The sequence below is a fragment of the Lytechinus pictus genome, chromosome 2, assembly GCF_037042905.1.
Source record: "Lytechinus pictus isolate F3 Inbred chromosome 2, Lp3.0, whole genome shotgun sequence".
In the NCBI taxonomy this organism is placed as follows: Eukaryota; Metazoa; Echinodermata; class Echinoidea; order Temnopleuroida; family Toxopneustidae; genus Lytechinus; species Lytechinus pictus.
Window position 1 is genome coordinate 30651374 of NC_087246.1, and position 21633 is coordinate 30673006.

General features: G+C 36.8%; 1 protein-coding gene across 6 annotated transcripts; it reads left to right on the top strand.

The window, feature by feature from the left end:
- Positions 1-2984: 2984 nt before the first annotated feature.
- On the top strand, positions 2985-17586 carry LOC129254417 (uronyl 2-sulfotransferase-like). Of its 6 annotated transcripts, none has more exons than XM_064115396.1 (9): positions 2985-3127; positions 3719-4276; positions 7135-7259; positions 8199-8342; positions 8987-9069; positions 10703-10862; positions 11505-11605; positions 14890-15047; positions 15698-17586. In XM_064115396.1, exons 2-9 carry the CDS (start codon positions 4021-4023, stop codon positions 15865-15867), a joined length of 1197 nt encoding a protein of 398 aa, XP_063971466.1. In that variant the 5' UTR covers positions 2985-3127; positions 3719-4020; the 3' UTR covers positions 15868-17586. The 6 variants fall into 6 exon arrangements, with proteins under 6 accessions (XP_063971466.1, XP_063971443.1, XP_063971452.1 ...); XM_064115373.1 differs by having other exon boundaries at positions 3018-3177; positions 3606-4276; XM_064115382.1 differs by having other exon boundaries at positions 3037-3177; positions 3714-4276.
- The last annotated feature ends 4047 nt before the right edge of the window (positions 17587-21633 follow it).

Sequence of the window (21633 nt, forward strand, 5' to 3'; positions counted from 1 at the left end):
AATACAGAATGTCTGTTTCATTACATATAAAAATGGTTTCATCACATTCAATATATGTAAAAAATGAATTTTGCAATTTCGATTATACATATATATATATATATATATATATATATATATATATATATACATGTTTATATATATATACAAAGTAATCACAAAAAGGTTTAGTAAATGCCGTGGAAATAAAATCGTAGATTTTAAAAGGAGCATAGCTCTCAATAATGTTTATTTGTATTTTTATGAAGTATTTCTAATAAAAATATAACACTCCTATCATAGCTTTTATTCAATTAAAACAAATGATGCCATATTGAGGTTGTCTTGTCCCCCCCCCCCTCTTCTTAAATCAAAGTACTTTGGTGCCGCCCCTGCGTATAAGCATCGGTATTAGCAAGTTCTCGCAATCACGACAGGGACGGATTCTGCAACATAGAAAATCTATTGAATCCCGTAAATTCACAATGAACATGCAGCTGATATAGGTCTTTGTCGAAAATTGGTGAACCAGGACAGCTGATCGTAATAAGATTCTGATCTGTTTAAAAAAAATGCAAGTATGTCGTTTGTTCAAGACGAAACTGTCGTTTTGATTCACCGATTTTCGACAAAGACTGGTTTGTCATGAATTACTTTTGACAATAGATTTTCTATGTTGTAGAATCTGTCCCCGTCGCAAATGGGAAACTCCCTATTGAATAGAAAATGTCATCCAAACAGAATTAAACGTGTGGTACAATCACGCCAACGAAATCGATTCCAGACCGATCAAAGCTATAACCTTGCTACTAGTGGCATAGGCGGATACAGGGGGGCCGAGGCCCCCTCCCTTTTGGCGGAGCAAAAACGAAAAAAAGGGAAAATAAAGAAAAAGAAGGGAAAGGAGAGGAGAAAAAAAGAAGGGGAAACATAAGAGGAGGAAGACGAGTGAATGAAATAAGATGAGGGGAAGACTTTGAAAATTATTTTAAAAATCTTTCATGTCACTATGTAAAATTTTTGCTCGCGCTTCGCGCTCGCATTGCCTGTTAGGTAATTTACATATCTTGCTCAATATGGAGCTTAAAATATCAAATTTTGAAGTCAATATACAAAACATATTTCAGCTCGAATCGAACTTTCATTATTGTTTGATTTACAAATTCATTTTTTTTAAGTGCTTTGTTAAAATTTGTTTTATGGTCTGAATATTAACATTTTCTGCTCGCGCCGCGCACTCGCAAAATTTGATTTGTCATTATATTCCTGTATTCCTTAAAGTTCTCAAAATATCCCTATTCAGGTCAGATTGTCAAAATTCTCACATTTTAATTGGAGAGTTATGTATATCTCAATATTAATTCTATAACAAACTATTTATAATCCCCATTTCATGAGAGTTTATCACAAATTTCGGCTCGCGATTTGAAATCGCATTGATTGTTGAAAATATATTAACTCATGCATCTTATTCGTAATTAAAAAAGTGCTTTAAATGTCCAGTTTTCAGGCCAGAATGTTAACGGATTTCGCGCTCTCACTAGGCTTATTAGATTAATAAATAATATATTGATTTAATAATTAAATTGTCCCTTTTTCAGAATAGAACATCGACAAGTTCAATCTCGCGCTTAGGAAGAAAAATAGGAAGATAGTCGTCATTTTCATATGATGACATAATGTTCTTAGAATGTCACGGTCCTATGTAAAAACTCAAAATAATATTAATGAAACATATCAGCTCTTTTTTAACTGTGATCCATATCCACCTCACAATTTTCCTACAAAGTGCTTGAAATACAGAGCTTAAATTGACTCCTTTTCAGATCGGAATATCAAATATTTCCAACTCGCGCTTCGCGCTCGCTTTATTGATTTTCATGATAAGAAAAGGTAGGCCTATTTAGAATGCCCAGATTATAGGTCGAAATCTGAAACACGCGCGCATTTGTATTGAGATACGCAGCTTGTTATCTATTCAAATCATTATCCAGTTTCAGATCACAATATAAAAAAAATTCTGCTCGCGCTTTGCGCTCGCATTATTAATGTAGGAAGATTTCTAATTACTCATCCTTTTCATGAATTACAAAACATGAATAGAGTGTCCCATTTATCAATTGTTTAGTTATAAACTTATCCTTTTCACGATTACAAAGTGCTTAGAATTTCCATTCTTCAGGTAGAAATGTCAAAATTTTCAGCTCGCGCTTGCATTATTTGATTATTGAAATATGTAACATTTTCATGGCTTACTGCAAGCAGCCGTTAACAGATCCTTTTTTGATCAGATCAAAACGTATATTAAAAATTTCTGCTCGCTCTTCGCGCTCACAGTAATTCCGGACCTTTCGTTTGAGGACGCGCACGCTTATTTACGACGTTAGTTGATTTTGGAAGAGACTTTTTGGGCCCGTCATCATGGTCGTCCTGCAATGCAAATTGTGTGACATGAGATTTTTTTTTCGTTTCGCATCTGCGACGGAAACATTCAATATGCGTTTCGTGTGCAAAATTTTGGTTGCTACTATGGTAACAGCGATATATCTCATTGAGGACGACGTTCCAAAGCCACATTTGACTCCTCCTAGAGCTCGAGAGGCCGCCCGGGGGGCCCACTTCCATTGATTAGTGGATACCAGGAGCGACCACGCGTAAAAGGGGACAGAGTGGGCAGGTACGTTACGTATAGGCCTATGTAACGTTATAAGGGTGTCAAAACGATGTTTAAAATGCTGACAAAAAAGGGATATCCATTACTTGTAGGGTTTCACAAGCTAAATTCTTGTTGAGAGATGCATTTTCATAATCTGGAAAAGAATTACTTCCCAGCTTGTTTAGGGTACTTTTCGAAACCCCATGGTCGTGCCTGGTATCCACTCATTAATGGAAGTGGTCCCCCCGGAATTTGAATCTAATCCCCCATTTCTGGGGGAAGTAAAACATAATGCCCATTACATCGTGTGCGAGAGGCATATCGTTTGTGTAGAAGGAATAAACAAAATAAACAAAAGAAACAAAAAGAAACGAGTTCAAACGTATTACATAATGGTGTGCACATATCAACTTACGCGAAATGTTCGGCTGGAGAGGTTGATCTGACCCATGAAATCAATTGCCAGTAATACACCAATAATCCACAATAAATGTAATATCGATTCGATGGACTGTAATGATCTATATCTAAGCCTTCATTCAGTAAGTTTTTCCTCACTCAATATGTACTCGATTTGTTTGAAAAACCACTTTCTTATCCATGTCATAATCTATTTTAGGTCTGCATTTCGAATATCTCAAGCCATCAGTCGTAATATACATGCTATGTATGGTGCGAGTGTCGCAGAAAAGGATTTTGCACACGAAAAGCAGATCTGTAGGGCCTGTAACCCCCCTGTAACACAAAGTTTAGCATTGATTGTAGAGCAGTTTTCTACGTTTGATTCTATTGACTATAATGCACATTCAATCTTAAAAATCAAGTGTATGATTAAGCGTTAACTTTTGTGTTAGGGGACCCTAATATTAGCGTCCTTGAGGATTGCGAAAGGTCCCAAATTTGGATACGCGCTCGCACTATTCAATAAGGCTTAGGATTATTATATTTATGTTGATTTGTAACAATAAAGATTAGAAGTGACTATTAGGACTACCCCTTCAAAGAAACAAACAAAAATCAACTTCGAGCTGCCGATCAGGGAAAATATGGCTTAAGAAATATTCCGCCCCTCCCCTAGCGAAGGCTGGATCCGCCCCTGAATGGCGCACCATTGGCCGGCTTGGAGTCTGTGTCTTCGTTGGTACGACAACATTCAGGGAACATTCCCTTTGTAAAGGCCAACAATTATCCCACATTCCTCAAGAGTGGTCATTGTGAAGCACCTGCATGCGTGATCTCATTTAGATGCACACAATCCGAAGACGATGACCCTAGTCAAACATGACTTGATCAATCCCTCTCTTAATTGGAGGTCAATTATGTTCTGCAACTGATCAGGCAGGAAAGCTGAAATCATTCCGGGGACCACAGTGTCGGATTGAGCAATGTCTTACCAGCTTTTACCGGGGAAATCATTGTCTTTTCTTGGTGGCTACATGAAAACAGAAAGAAACTGCTGCTCATTGCGTCGGTTCTTTCTCAAAAGGAGCATGCAAATGGCAACCTGCTACACAGCAAATAGGAAGCTATGGCTTACCATTTTTGTGATACTTGCAATCTTGTCAGGGTTGCACCTTGGCATGAGGAGCTCGATGAGGTGGACAGATCCTTACAGATTGCGGCATCGAATTCAAATAAAAGGTATGACATCAATTCAATTCAATTCAATCCTGGTTTTATTGTGAATGGTTACATGACAAAAGTCCGAAGACTCATAATATCATATTTACAAAGTAAAAACAATGTAAATGTATATCATTACACAATACAATAAATAGAATTAATAATAAAATGACCAAAAAATTTAAAAGGTCATGAAAAACTTGAAAACAGCAATAGAAAATAGATTAAAATTAGATAGATAGATCATCATTAGATATTAAAATTTCAGATGTTACGAATAATTGAATTACAATTAAAATGATTTTCCAGAGTTGAAATATTACTATACAAAAATCTAAGGAGAAGTTAATATAGTCATAATAACGGAATGGATAGTCTGAAATTAATCATGTGGTATTGATAAAATGCATTTGTATTAGAATATACATGATTGAAATTATTTATTAGAGTAGACCAGAGATACTTGGTACGTCATAAAAAATCTGATTTGTTTTCTTCGTATTATTACCATGTAGGTCAATTTTTAAGATTATACCATAAGGACCATTCGCATTCACGGTTATATATATTTAAAAAAATACCAAAAGCTCATTTTGGTCGGTTTCTTACTTTTTGAGAACACTTGCATTCAGGCTTGATTGCTCATGAATCCTCTAATAAGAGTGAGTGGGTTTTCATACACTACACTTTTGTCATGTTTATCAAAATTTAGAATATTCTCTTGGTATATGCGAAGATAGCAAAGTTTTCGTAAATCAACAGCCAGATCACGAGACTTTGCCGAATATCTTGCGCAAGTCGCGAAGTTTGCCCGAATATTACCTGCATAGCAGAGCGAGACTATAGGCGCCGCTCTTCAGACGGCGGCGATGGCGTCAACATTGAAATCTTAACATAGGCTAAGGTTTTGAAATGTCATCATAACTTATAAATCATATGGACCTAGTTCATAAAACTTGGACATAAGAGCAGTCAAGTATTACTTAACATCGTGCCTAAATACAGGTCACATGGTCAAGGTCAAAGGTCATTTAGGGTCAATGAACTTATACCATGTTGGGGGAATCAATATTGAAATCTTAATCAAAGTTTTTGAAATGTCGTAACTTAGAATGTTTATGAGTCTGATACTTGGACATATAGGGCAATGGCCTATCACTGAAGATTCTGCATGAGTTTCAGGTCACATGACCAAAATCAAAGGTCATTCAGGGTCAACAAACTTTGGCTATGCTGGGGGTATTTGTGGAATTGTCATCATGGATCTAGTTCATGAAACTTGGACATGAGAGCAATCTAGTATTCCTGAACATCCTGTGCGAGTTTCAGGTCACATGACCAAGGTCAAAGGTCAATTAGGGTCAACATACTTAGGTAATTTTGGGAGAATTTGTGGAATTGTCATAAATTTAAAAGTTTATGGATCTAGGCATCTAGTTCATGAAAATTTAACATAAGAGCAACCGTGTATCCCTGAACACCATGCGCACGATTCAGGTCACATGACCAAGATCAGTTACTTAAGGTCAATGAACGTTGGCCGTGTTTGGAGTATTGAATCGGCATTATAACTTAGAAAGTTTATGGATCTAGTTCATGAAACATAGACATAAGGGTAATCAAGTATGAATGAATGTTTTGCACAAGTCTTAGGTCACATGATCAAGGTCAAAGGTCATTTTGGGTCAATGGCACAGTATCCTATTATCATATGAATGTTTTCTTTTGTGAATAATTATTCAATAGTTGTTTTCAAAGTCAGCACTGATGCTATATCGAATCGCATATTGCGGGCCAGACTGCCAGAGGCGTTCCACTTGTTCTGTGGTGGAAAATTCTTTTCACGTTGTCGTACGATTCTATACGAACGAAAACGATTAGTCTTTCGTACCTGATCACGAAAATTCTTGAACCGTCATTTCTTTCTACGATCAATACAAATGCCACGACTAACCTGATCTGATCTGATACGATTACTCCATGACTGAGTCAACCATTTTAATCTTGGTGGAAATCGTGACAGTTCGAACAAGGTATATTTATGCTGACTGATCGTAAATAATCCAAGGTACACACTGCATTCGCACATACATCGTAAGAACTTCGCACAAACTGCGCAAGAATTGTTTCACAACTCGATCTCCGCAAGAGATTGGGAAAACAAAATTTTGAGTGAGGCCGATTGTCATAATCTTAATTTAGTCATTGTCCGTTACATCGTCGTCATTATGATCATTTCATTACTGATGATGACAATGATGATAATGATAATAATATTAGCAATAATAAAAATAACCATATTTATTCATTTTGTTCATATTTCACCAGCATGGCCAGGCCGGGTGGCCAATTCAACAAAACCTGATCTGCCGTGAGGTTTTGAATAAAAACATTGAAACCTATATACATTTCAAACAATGAATGAGGATAATACATACCGGTTTGTTGGCTTAGTGAGTAGAGCGACCGTCTCACAACCGGGAGGTCGGGAGTTCAAACCCTAGCCGCGTCAGACCAAAAGACGTTAATGGGAGTAGCTGCTACCTTGTTTGGCGTTCAACGATTTGAGGGATAGAGCTACGTCGATCTGGCGATGCGCAGTGGCTGCCGGGCCCACGATCAATTTTGCAAAAAGTATTTCTATTTCAGATATAATTTCAAACAATAAACTACGATTTTTTTTTAAACAGCAATAATAAATAAGTACATCTAAGCATTATATAAATAAATACATCTAAAATTGATTTTAAAAAAAGACCTCTCAGTTGTTTACTGTGATTTGCGGACGTACATCTTCAAATAGATTTTCTATGTTGTAGTATCTGTCCCCGTCGCGATAGCGACAACTCGCTAGTGTCTTTTCTCCTTCTATACAGACGTGCGTGAAGTCGTTGACGATTCGACAGTCGAATGGGATGTACTGGAAGCGGATGATGAATGCACAGAAGAAAATATCGAGGAGGACGAATTGACTTCTTATGGAAAACCGATTTATGGGAAGGTATTGCTATGACTTTTTAACTTGATATAGTATATCATGAGTATCATGGAGCGAACTAAAGAATAAACATTTTTTGACATAATGAGAAAATTTTAATGAAAATACAAGGGCGTCTTGATATTTATCAAGGACGAGGTAAACAAAAAACGGGGGGGGGGGTCAATGAAACTGTTACAGTCCAGAGTTTCGAAGGATCGTTATTCAGAAGGTTCGTAGTTCCGAAACACGTAAATTGCCTCTACCTCGATGTTCGTTAATCCGAAAAAGAAAAGGGTTCGTTAATTTGAACATTTTTAAAATTCAGTTCCTTCTGGTTGTGTGGTTTATTCGAAATCTAATAGATCAACCTTTGTGTTTTATCTATTATGATCGTCTTTCATATCAATCCAGTTTCAAAATCAATGTATTTAACATTAAATTCCTTTGAATTTGTGACGAAATATTGGAATCATGAAAAAAGGACGGGGAGTGTGTCTTTCCCAATCATCGCATAATCTTGGGATGATGCGTATTGATGAGACTCATTATTATTATTATTGTCAGATTAGCCTACATGGCCCTGGGAAGCGGGGGTGCTGGGGAGATTTTTCCAAGGGGTGCTGCGTGTATTATTCTCCATATAGGCAGCACCCCACGCAACACCCCAGGTGTGGCAAATGAGAAAAATATAAGGAAAATTACTATCATTTTGAGTGAAACCTTTTTTTTTTTGCTTGACAAACTTTTGGCACCAAAACGGACTTCACTTTGTAGTGAAATCCCCCTTTTTTTTTTTGGGGGGGGGGGGGGCTTGTCAAATTTACTGCAGCACCCCCAGTCAAAAAATCGTTCACAGGACCCTGTTTTAAGTCTATCATACGTGCATTTCTCCCTTTCTCTTGTATGCGTCTAAGATATTAATTTGTTATGTATTTATCGTCTTCCCTATTTTTTTTTAAGAATAAGACTGTGTTATACCTGAGCATCCCCAAAACTGGTACCCGTACGGTCGTGTGGGCATTAGAGCGCCTACGAGAAGTACACCACTTTGGGAACCTGGTACCTATCGACTACTTGATTGAGAATAATATAACTTCAGAAGTTGTAAGAAACAATAATTTACTTTTCTCCTCCTTCTTCTTCTTCTTCTCTTTCTCCCTCCCTCTTCCTTCTCCTTTCATCTTCACCATCTTCTTGTTCTTTCAAAATGCATGTTCTTTTGTCTTGTAAAGAATTTCTTTCCATGTTTTTTTTTTTTTTTTTTTATTGGCAATGGTGTTTTATTTGTATCTTTCGGCCTATATCATTATTTACAATCTTATGTTCAATTGTGTTTTTATTTCTTAAATTTTCTCAGAGCTTCACTTGATACTACCATTTGTTTAATTGGCAACCTGGACTTGAAAGAAAGCATGGAAGTAAAATAAAAGAAACATTTTTCTGATGCAAAGAATTTTTAGTTAACATTTATTATCATTCGCCACAATACAAATAATAAATATACGCATGGTTTAGAAATATACAGCCAATGCAAAAAGAAGGGAAGTCATTTCACCTCGTGAAATATTTCTGGTATCCAATTCTGAATTCATCAAACATAATTTCCAAGAATTTTCCCAGTATTCTCAGGATTCCAGACAGTGAGGTATATCAGTATTTTTCCCCTAGAATATGAGGACGAACATTGATATGTAACATGTATTAAACATATCTTAATGATCATTCTGACACTGGCATTACATTTTCAGAACAAGTATATGACGTCGAAAATAACGGAATCTGAGGATGGCGCTGTCCTCCATGGCCATTACCGCTATATCGACTTGAGTCGGTGAGTTGCATCATAATAGTGGTCAATTAATCATTCTAAATGCTATCAGCCCTTTATTAGTTTTAACCATCATCATTATCATCATCATCATCGTCATCATCAACATCATCGTCATTATCATAATTGTTATAATAAGCATTCAATAGCATAATTAACATTATCATGATAATGGAGATTACATTATATAGCTTTATATAAGTGATAATGTTTAGAGGACACATACGACCATCTCATGATTGCATAACACGTGTGATATTTCAATAATTTTTCATGAGTTAATATTATCGATCTGAGAGAGAAAGAAGTTACAATTGATGATTGTAAATTAGAATAGATATATTTGAAATGTATTACTTTATACGGCCCTTTCTCGACGTCTCCGATACTACAGTAACGGAGACGTCTCCAATATAAAAGTTTCTTAAGTCTAACCAATGAGACATCTCTGTGACGTCTTCAAGGTGACACCTTGCCAGACAGCCGCTGAGATATTGCTACATAGTATCCACTAAGTCCCGGGTAGTGTTCTGAGTTGCAGCAACGTCTCGAAGATGTTTCCGAAAGGTCGCAGCGACTGCTTTCCGGCAATATCCCCTCGTCAGGAAAAGTGCTCGCCCCCTTGTCCAAAGACGTCGAAGAACCTCTCTAAGATGTCACAGAGAAGTCTCCTTCGTTCGACCTAAGAAACTATTATAGTAGGTTAAACATCAAGTAGCCTCGTGCAGATCCCCGCGACATCTCTGTAACTGATGGAGATGTCTCAGAGACCTAGCGGAGACGTCTCTCCAACTACCCAAGTCAGGAATCACAATCTAGTCGCGAAACCCGTTGCAAGCTCAGAGAGATACCCACTATGTGTTCGACAGTCCAAAACTACATGGGTTTGTTTTCAATGGTCTCCTATAAGCTATAGCCACACATATGCAAATAAAAAAAGTTTAAAAATTGTCACGAACTGCCTTGAATAAACCATAGGATGTGAAAATTTCATTTTTTTCAATTTAATACGGTATAAATAAATTGATTTTGTCAAATGTGTTTTCTATCAAATAAATATGCTTTCCAATCATCTCCAAGATGATTTTAAACACTTGACTTTGTGGTAAATGTTAAGGAATGTGGGAGTATCACGGAGGGGTATTCTTTCTAAAAGGTGAAATTTTTTACAACAACGTTATTGAAAATGGTTGTGTATAAGTAATTCTTCATCTCAGAATCTAAAGATACAAATTGAGCTCTGTAAGAACCACAAATGTCAAATACGGACAACAAAATGCTAACTGAACTGGTCAAGCTCAATAAGATAATCATGACAGTCGCTTTGTGAGATACAATAATAGGCCAAGTAACGAATTTAAAGTCCCTACGTGTACCCATTTAGGTAGCTGCACCTGGGTGGAGTTTATCAACATGTGGCTTAAAGGACAAGTCTACCCCGACAAAAAAGTTGATTACAATAAAAAGAGAAAAATCAAACAAGCATAACACTGTCCCTCAAGTGAGATATGAATTCGCGACCCTCTGCTTGAAAGGCGAGAGTCAGAACCACTACCCGCCCATTAGTATAAAACAATATGAATATTCGTAAAAGAAATTTACAGTTTCTTGAATGTCTACTTTTCCTTTCATTTAGCTCGCCGAAGAAACTGATTCTGATGAGCATGATACGAGACCCAATTGATCGATTTGAATCTCATTTCTACTTTTTGCGGCACGGTGACGTAACGTCAGACAAAGAAAAGCTCTTGAAGTTGTTCGACCGGCCTGACTCAAAATTGGCACTTCCAAACGAGGTAATTCTCCCCCTTGGAATCGAATTGAAATCTCTCATATTTCGACGTTTATTTTATTTAATTGTCTTTGTGACAACAAATTTGCAAAAGCTCATAAAACTATCATTGAATTTGAATGATGGATATAGCAAACTTGTTATAGATATATATCGTGCATTTGTTTTAATATAATTAGTCTTTATGAAGCGGGACCCAGATATTGCAAAACTGGAATGAAGATCATTATACAAATGATGCAAAGATGTGAGTGCGTCGGTAGGTTTTGTGAGCATGAGGTAACTATGCGCCTCGTGGGTTTAGGAATAGTTTTCATAGCATGCTCACTAGTCCTACCATTGCACGAACAAACCTGTGTATCATTTGTTTTATAGAATAGTAAAGTTTTTTGGCGAAAACAATTTTTTTTACAACCATGCATATTACCGACGCATGGCTAGCCATACATCCGGTAAATTTGCCATGCATAAGTAATTACCGGACGCATGGCAAATTTACCGGATGCATGGCTGGTCATGCGTCGGCAAGTACTAATGCATGATACCCATTCGTTAATTCTTTTTATTGATAATTTAACTGATGTTTTAGGATATGATACATTTGATTTCCATGATTTTGCTTGATGCCGTTGTTTTTGTTTTGTAGACGCTTGATGACTGTGTCGAGAAAAACAGAAGAGATTGCACACACGATTTATTTCGTCACATGTATATTACAGCATTCTGTGGATACGCCCCCGGTTGCAGGTAAACGCGAGGAAGGGGGGGGGGGGGTTCTTCGATTTATGTGGGCTATCAGTTGCAAGTGTATTTTCTGGCAATTCATTGTAAATTTGTAATTGGTTGCCGATCTTCTTCTTGCAACAAAGAGTGTAATCTGATTTGCTACAGCTAAAATCAATATCAATCAGTTGTAAAATTGCAACAGAATATTTGCAATTGATTTCAAATACTTTCTTGCAACACCTCCTTAAAGTGGTCACTCGGCCCTGTAGTGCGGAAGACCAGTTTGAATCCACACCAACAGACGCACGGGGCATAAGGAAACGCACCATCTTCATGTTTTTCATGACATTATGTATTGTGCGTCCGTTTCAATATATATATAGTAGTAGGCAGTTATAGATATGCAACGTAGTTTCTGTAACTCGCATTTATTTCACTAAAATAATCAGTGGCGTAACTACGGGGGGCATGGGGGGCACGTGCCCCCCCCCCCCCCAATCGGCTGGCCAAAAAAAAACGGGGAAAAGGAGAAAAAGAGGGAGAAAGGAGGGGAAACGTAGTGGGGACAGTAGAAATCATTGTTCATTATAATGTTACATTATATAATGTTATGTTATATTACATAAGAAGCATTTTTTTCATAACTTTATGAAACATAATTTGCTCAGGGCCTATGTCTTCATTGTTCCTGGTGCTCGAATAGACTGTTTAACGAGATATATAATCATGTTGTTCTAAAACCTCCCGTTTTCAAATCAATGTACACCAAATATATTTCCTAGCAATTCGAGTTATTATTGTTTTATGTAGTGACATTTACTTTTTTTTCATGACTACTTAAAGTGATTGCCCAATTTTAAGGTCTTAATATAAAACATTTCCTGTCCGTGCTAACGTTCGCATTAGTTGATTGGTGAGATGTCTGCTCTTCATGAATTCCTAAAATCAGTCTTTAAAATGTCAATTTTTCTGATCTGAATATCAAAAATTTTCAGCTCGCGCTTCGCGCTCACATCATTTGGTTAGTGAAATACGTACGGTCTTAGTGAATTCCTACAAACAAGCATTAGAATGCCCCTCTTCAGGTCTGAATTTCATAAATTTTCAGCTCGCGCTTTGCGCTTGCAGTATTTGATTAGTGAGATGCGTATGATAATCATGATTTCAATGACTACAAAAAGTGCTTCATGTGTTTAGATGTAATTCTAACAAAATCAGCAAAGGATGGCACTAGCATTAGATGACTATGCTGAGATATTTATTATACTCATAATGGATACCTAAAATATAGTCCTTAAAATGTCCCTGTTTGGGGTCAATATATACAAAAATTTCAGCTCGCGCCTCGCGCTCGCATTGTTTGTTTAGCGAGACAGGTACGTATCACGATTGCAAAAAATTTGCTTATAAAAATAATGTCCCTTTTAGGTCTGAATATCAAAAATTTTCAGCTCGCGCTTCGCGCTCGCATTATTTGATCAGTGAGATACTTATCCGTTTAATGGCATTGCATGTCCTTAAAATGTCTCTATTAGATCAGTATAGGCCCACCTGGCCCGCGCGCTCCCTAAGTGACTCGAAAATTTTGCTGGTGCCCCCCCCCAATGCCATGACCCACGGTACGCCACTGAAAATAATTATGTTACACTTTGCGCACGACAGTACCCCTCTCTGTTTTCAGGCCATAGAGATATATATACGTTATAAGTATATATCTCTATGGTTTAGGCATTCATTAAGCATCGTATTAAAAAAACGAATAGTAATTTTCACAATCATTAGGCCACATATGGCACGGGGAGGCATGAAGCATGCATTAGCAGGTTACGCAATTAGGCAGCTCATCACCTGTTTTTGTGTTTAAATGAGCTATCCCCCAATTTCCACTATTCTATACAGTGCGTCCCAGAAAAAACGAAACCGAGATTAAACGATGATTTATCATAATTTATTCACAAATACAATAGACAAATGACCTACCATTTTAAAGCTCAGAATCTCCTCTTTCAGCTGATATCATTATTCCTCATTCACGCATGAGTGAGCAAAAACAATTTAAAGAAACTATACTAAAAACTCATTTGGCGGGGGGTATCTGAATTTCAAAAAGAAAATCACATGCCTAAGAAGTTCAATATCTGCTCTTTTATTTGATACCTTTATCACAAAAAAAGGTCTAGAAGTAAAAAAGTTATGGTCCCTCGAAACAATGCTTGTATTTCCATAATTTCATTAAATTGCGTGTTTTCACCGGTTTCCCACAGAAGCTATCGCATGGTTAACAAAAGATTTAATGCATGGCTGATCGTCAACAAAACGGAACGTCGAGTGAGTTTGAACGCTAGCCTGTAAAACCTCTTCATTTTATGAAATTATTGAAATTCAAGCCTTATTTCAAATAACCAGAACTTTGTTATTTCTTGACCATTTTCTGTAATTGAGGTATCAAATTAAAGAGCAGATATTGAACTTTTTAAAAATGTGGTTTTCTTTTTGAAACCCAGATACAGCCCACCAAATGACTTTTTGGTATCCCCTCTTCAAATTGTTTTTGCTCACTCATGCGTGAATGAGAAATAATCTAAGTAATTTGAAATGAAAGTGGAGATTCTGAGCTTTAAAATGGTAGGTCATTTGTCTATTGTATTTATGATTAAGTTATGATAAATCATCGATAAATCTCGGTTTCGTTTTTTGTGGGACGCACTGTATAGCATAGCAAAAGAGAATTGCATATCAATGTACGCCAAAAAACAAAGTAGCCCATGGGAATATAAATAAGAGGGAGATGGGATAGGGTAGGGTAGGTTAACAAAAACTCGGTATATTCAGGGAGGCAATATCTCCCTGAGCCAACGATACAAAAGAGTAATAATAGCTACATTATCATATATAGCACTTATTACATAACACTTTGTTTCTAAGCGCTTTACATTGCAATGATTATTACCCCGGTCATCGGATACTGGCATGCTTGCAAACAATGTATATGCACCTTCACCACTCCATGGTGAGCATTACAACAAGAGTTCCAAGACTCAATGGCTAGGCATTCTACATAGGTTTCCGCATCCTACCGGCTACCCATTGATTTAACACATGGGTGGAGAGTTGCAATGTGTGGATTGACGCCTTGCCACGCTTGTCCGCTGTGGTATTCGAACACACGACCCTCTGAATAAAGTTACGTCACATTATATGCCAAATTAAAGATTGCAATGATATTGTTTGATCGTTTGTTAGTATTGACAGTAAATTATCATTTTTTATGGCATGTTTTGGTCATAATTTATTTTTTCTTCCAGCGAATCTCCATCGTTTGCCTTCAATGAAGCTAAACGGAACGTTGACAAGTTCCTAGTGATTGGTGTAACAGAAGAGTATGACCTCTCCATGGCCGTATTCGAAAAACTACTTCCGGAGACATTTGGAGGGGTAGCAAAAATATATGAGGAGGGCAAAAGTAAGAGCTTCTTGCAACTTTAAATGATTTTGAATTAAGATTTTAGGTATTGTGCCTTCCATAAATTGATTGAACGAATAGCTGAAGATTCAAGATTCTTTTATTGGTCAATGTACGCATACAAAGAAATTTGGTTTCCATTGGCTTTAAGAATAAGTATACACAAAGATGAAAAGTACAATATATCGCAACACTGTTGAAAACTTTACATATACAAACAAAATTAATAATTTACTTTCTGCAATTACTTAAATACCAATGAAAATTCATAATGCATGCGGATGATGATAAAAGGTCTGTATGCTGCTATAACACCCCCATCCTAGGAATACATGTATACTATCCTTATATGATATTAATTAATCCTAATCCTAACCCTATGGATGAAATGAATACAAGTAGTTATTTCAAAATGGTGAACATGACGTGAATGATGGAGACCATGGAGATTAAACGACGATTTCTGCACGCTTTTTATATGTGTGAAACCAGACACGATAATAAACTTATTTATTTAATAGCGAAATACATGTAGGCCAACGTGTATGCGTGTATATGTGAGGGGTATGTACGGGTGGGGTGGGTGTGCAAGTGAATAATTTCATAGGCTACATTTTAGTAATCATTTCTAATTTTTCTCCTCTTTGTAGGTCGACCGATGACAATGTTCAAAACGACTTACAAGAAGCATCCTTCAGACAAAACCTATTCCATTTTAAAACAGCGAATGAAATACGAGTACCAATTTTACTATTATGTGAAGAGACGACTACACAGAGTGGCAAGAAAACTGGGCATTTGGAACTGCTCTAATGTGTAACAGATACAATTGAAATAAGGATCACCTTTAGAAAGAATATCGTGATTTAAAAAAAAACTGTTGTTCATGCAGGGGTTCTTTGTACATTTCTGCTGAGCATGCTGAGCAAGGGTTAGCCAATGAGCAATATTCATTTTTTTTTCGGAGCATCAACACGGAGAACGTATTTTTGTTCATAGGTATAAGGTCTGTCTGTTAACAATTTTGGCAGAATATAATTTCGAATTGGTTTGTTTTAGATTTCTTTGATTTCTTTTTTTTTTTATTAGGCCTTATTTCGAAAAAAACCCCACCTTTTTTAAATGAATGGTACTGAAGTTGATCTCTCCTGTTTTTGTCGAATTATGTGTTTGACTTTGTTTTAATTTGACATAGATTTCAAAATAGAAATTATACTCCTCTCCTTTGAAATTCTACATTTTCATATTTTCAAACTATTTCGAAAACTTTCTATTACGGCTTATATCCCCCCTATCCAACATTCAATAGAAATTACGAATGAAAAGCAATTTGTCACGCTCTAAATAGACTTACCTCGAAAGATGTATTGGTTCTTTTTATAAAAATGAATAGTTTCTATCCATTAAAATGACAAGATAATTGTCATTAAAACAAGAACAAGAATCTGTTTCTTATTCTAAAATAGAAAACGTCTATTCAGTGCCCCACAGACAAGGTGTGTGTCTTCAATTCTGACTGATTTTTTTTAGAGATCACAACACCAACTTTTATGCAACCGGGCCCTGAAACTCAGGAACACCATGTTACCTAATATTGTTAGGAGGTATTCGATTAGGAAGACGAAATTTCTCAAATCTAACTAGAATATGAATTATTATCTCTTGTTCAAGCTTGACCAAATTCATATGACAGTACCACTCAATGTATTTATCAACCATTGATATTACTGTTTAATTTCTTGTAGTTAATCTCGGAATGTTTTGAACCTGAACATTTTCAAAATGATGAACGCGTATGAAATATTATTGAATTATCATCAATGACAGGTGTGTTATTTTGTTGTATTTATATAGAGTTGTGTAAATGTATATTGATCAAGTGTGGTTTAAGAAACCTTTCCACAATAAAAAAAAAAAAAGAGATATGAGATGCATTTTTCCAATTTATTGTGATTTAAAATGCCAGACGCCGGATGGTACTGGTGGACACCTCCCCAAACGCCATCACATTAATAGCGAGGAAATGGGTCAGGGGCTCGGGGCTTTACAACACGATACAATATCGGACAGAATGCCTTTTTCCAATTCTCCATCACAATCTGCCACATTCTGGCACTCTTTCACACTCTCTTCCCCACCTTCTTTCCAATCCCTTCACTCGTCTCTTCCACACCGTCTCCCCCCCCTCACTTATCTATGCCACACTCTCTCCCCCACCCTCTTCCGACCCCCTCACTCATTTCTTCCACAGTCTCTCCCCCACCCCTCACTCAGTCCTTCCACACTATCTCCCCCTCACCTCACTTATCTATTCTACACTCTCTCCCCCACCCTCTTCCCATTCTCTCATTTCTTTCCCTCCCCTCACTCACTTCTTCCACTCTCTCTCCCCCTCCCCCCACTCATCTCTTCCACAGCTTGTCCCCCCATCTTCTTCCCCACCCCCTCACTCATCTCTTCCACTCACTTCCCCACCCCTCCCTCATTACCTCAGGGGTGTGAGTGGTCACAAATAAAAAGATCTCAAAAAAGCTGAAGAGTATTGAAAAAGTCTGAAATAGAAAGAGCTCCCATACTTTTTGTACAGAGGAAAGCCAAATATAAGCTGAAATTCAGCTGGGAAAAAAAAAAAATTCTGAACTCTCACACCCCTGTTACTAGTCTAGTTCTAGACGATTTTAAACGAATCTATTTGCACCACGATATAATACAGGTTCTCGGTTTTGCGCGCACACTCGGCTGGGCGTACGCACGGAATAGAACGTATTATATCGTGGTGCAAATAGATTCGTTTAAAATCGTCTAGAACTAGACTACCCTGTTACCTACACATTCCTCCACATCTTCCCTTTCCCTAACTCATCTCTTGTACACTCTCTCCCCCATTACTTATACATCCCCCACCCTCTTATTACCTCACTCATCTCTTCTACAGCTTGTCCAGAGTCCAGAACTCTCTTCCCATCCCTTCACTCATTTCTTCCACACTCTTCCCATCCCCTCAATCATCTCCCCCAATCTTCCCCATCCTCTCCCCATGCATCTATTCCACTCTCTCCCCCACCCCTCATTCACCTCTTCCACAATCCACCCTCCCCTCTTTCCCATCCCCTTACTCATCCCCCCCACAATCTTTCCCACTCTCTCCCTATCCCCTCCCTCCCCCATCCTCTCCCTCATTTCTGTCTCGCCTACTTCCACATTTTCTCCTTATCTTCTCCCTCTCTCTCTCCCCCTCCCTCTGCTGTCTGATTGGATCTGTCCACTTCTCAGTTTTATTCACTTATATATCAATGCCACAGCTTATTAACCGGTTGATTTCACAATTCTCCAATCCCTTATACTATGTACCGGGATCGCTCGGTTTCCAGAGGCAACACGTTAAATGACATTTCCATGAACTAATTTACATTTTGTTGACCCAATCACAGAGACACATGGCAGTTTTCATCTTTCAGAAGTCAAACAGAATTTATTATCAATATTTTAACATTTCATTTTCAGTGTGATTTCATGAGTGCATTATTAACATGACCCTATACCATTTACAACTACACAAAGTCAACTGGACGACAACAAAGCGAGAAACAACTTTCGTGTCAATGGAAAAAAAATATAGCAGTGACCACATATAGTGTAAAAGAAAAAATTAAAAACAGAAAATTATTGGCTAAATACTTCATATACTTTAATAAATGCAGAAGAAAATAGTCTACTATTTCATTCTAGTGCGGACATTTGGTAGGTGTTCATAAGTAGAAATCTTAGTGCATAATATTGCAAATTGCTTTAAGTTACGAAGTATAGAGAGAGGCTGCCAAGATAGAAGCGCCCGTTTCACCGCAATCTTACTAGACAACTATCAATTGAATAAATAGTCAAAACAAGCCTATAGAAAAATATTGGCATTGTAACACCTTGTACACCTTCGAGATGCTGTGTTATTTTAGCAGAACAGTACGAGACAGCCAACTTAAAGAGCACATTTCGAGAAGAAGAAACAAAATAAAAACAAATAACATGTTAAATTTCAAATGTGTTGGTCCATAGACATATTAAGTCTATACAATAAAAACAAGTTGTAATCACATATGAACTTGTTCACATTATTGGCAAATGGAATCTCACTGCAAATAGGTCATAAGTGACAAGAAAGCTGGTTCTCCCCCATTATGCTAGCTGTTTTTCTCCCCAAAGAGATGTATCATACTCCTTTATAGCGTTCATCATTACAAAAAATTCATTGCAGTTTGAAAATGTACATTAAAAATCTTTGCTAAATCTACCTCCATTCAAGTTCATCACACCAACCTTAAGCTCTTTGAGACGAAAAACAGCTATCATAATATTGGTCAGTTGTTGTTTATCGTTATTAAATAATATTTTCTCTACAAAATAAAAGAGGAGTAGATAGAACACCTTTTTTCTATTTCAATAATTTGTCTATGTTGCACTTATTTTGGGTCTCATAAATATTCCGCTCACTCTGTTTAAGGACTACACTATTTTCTGACTATTTCTTAGATTGCCAGAGGCCTCTCCCTACGTCCTATCTTTATTAGTCTACATTCCAGCCCTCTGATGAATAAAATGTCAATAATACATTTTTTGGTATCTTCTCCATATGTACAATTAGACATAAAATTATTTCATTTTTTTTTCAAATTTCATATTAAAAAATCCCAGTTCATCATAAATCACAACATTCATATTTCCCCAAATATGTGATCTCAACTTTTTATAAATCCCATTCATTTTTGTTCGAAAAGCGACACAAAGATGTTTCATGTCTCTGCTTATATTACAGCTTTTCTCACAAATATTTGTACAAAATATAAGGATACCCGTGATATGAAGCTTGTGTCTATGATCTCAAATAATAAGGTTTACAAAGACCTATTAATTCTCGGAAATAAAAAAAGGATAAAACTAACCAAGGAACTTCCCATAAAATCTTCCATCCCATACCCATGGAAATAAATAAGAGTATCACCAAAATAAACATCTACAAAATCATTTTGAAGATGCCTTCTTTTCTAAAACCCTAGAAGATATCACGTTGGCACCCTGTGAACATACTGTGCTCATCGCTACAACAACAAAAAATGGACTCATGATATACCATACATACATACGATATATATATTCCACAGTATACGATTCTGCGGACACGCTTCATGAATGATCATATACAAACATGGATGTTCTATATACCCAATGTTTTGAGGGGGAAGGCTCAATAAGCAGAATATAAATATGTACGAAATCAGCTGTCTTGCTAATGAGCTGCTAAATATACAGGCTTCCATTACAAATTGAAAAAAAGCATGTTGATAAAGCAATTGGTGCTGTGTAGAGTCACCGATTGTGTGGATCTGTGATTATCCATCGTATTAATAGTGGCGGAATTGAGGTAGCCACGGTTTTTTTTTTTCTTCTTCTTCTTAATAACGAGGTACATATGATATGGTTACCCTGCCAGCAACGCTACAAATACACTTCACCAACGTTCGTTCTCATTCTGTATTCATTCCTCAACTTTCATTAATCCTAACCAGCCTATTAATTCCATTTCTTCTTCACAGAAGTCCCTTCTTACTTCACATCCCAGAGATATTTGGATCAAAAACTCTGCAAAAGATTGCTAAATCTCCATCTATCATAAGGCACGCATGCTACAAGAATCAATCTAATGTTAGCAGCTGTACCATTGCAGCAATGGTTCCTATAATAAATAAATATTTCTGGAGACTTTTATTATTATATCTTCTTTTATAATTCTTGTACCTATCTCCAATCTACAATTACTACACATCTGGTCAAGTTAGAAGATTAAACTTCTACCTTTCTTGTTCTAATCACTATTCTTCAATGCATGCACTCTAAAGATTTCCAAATAAGGATATTCCAATCATGGCTTTTTCATCTTCTCATAATGTCAACATGTGAAAAAAATCCCTTACTCTGTTCTCTCAAATCAAGCTTTGCTATTCATGACCTTTGAACTATGACCTTGGTGGCAGTTTCATGTCAAATTTTTCATAAAATATTTCAAGGTCCGTTGCTTCTGTTCCTTAAAGATGCAAGCTACCACGATGAATCAACACGTGATGCTATCTATGCCACGGACAATCTATGTTGTCATGGCAACTACTGGCAGGAGGAACCATGTCATATGTGCCATATAATTCTTTCTCTTGTCTACGACAAAAGTATAAAACAATCTTCACAAGCTAATTAAGATATCTGAAACTGTGCATATATAGAGATACAGACAAAGCAGATATTTGATATAAACTTTCTTTTTTTTTCTTTCAGGGAGGAGAAAAGGGAGCATCAGACGATAAAGAAGGGGTCAGCCCCCAATTCTATGTCACTTCAAAATCACAAATTTATCAGATTATCTACAATTAATTTCTTACATCGACTTAGACATAGTATACCTATTACTCAGTGCACAAACTACGATCACCACAACCACATAATTACAAGTAATTCTACTCTACCGTACTACTACTACATCCGATACTAGGTGTCTTAGCTACAATAACTTACCAATAAATGTACAAGAAAGTGAATCAAAATT

What these genes read in the sequence shown, in the direction of transcription:
- LOC129254417 (XM_064115396.1), top strand. Translation starts at nt 4,021, where the DNA reads ATGTCTTACCAGCTTTTACCGGGGAAATCATTGTCTTTTCTTGGTGGC. An exon ending in GCATCGAATTCAAATAAAAG is followed by an intron (nt 4,277 to 7,134) that starts GTATGACATCAA and finishes CCTTCTATACAG; the next exon opens with ACGTGCGTGAAGTCGTTGAC. An exon ending in AATTGGCACTTCCAAACGAG is followed by an intron (nt 10,863 to 11,504) that starts GTAATTCTCCCC and finishes TTTGTTTTGTAG; the next exon opens with ACGCTTGATGACTGTGTCGA.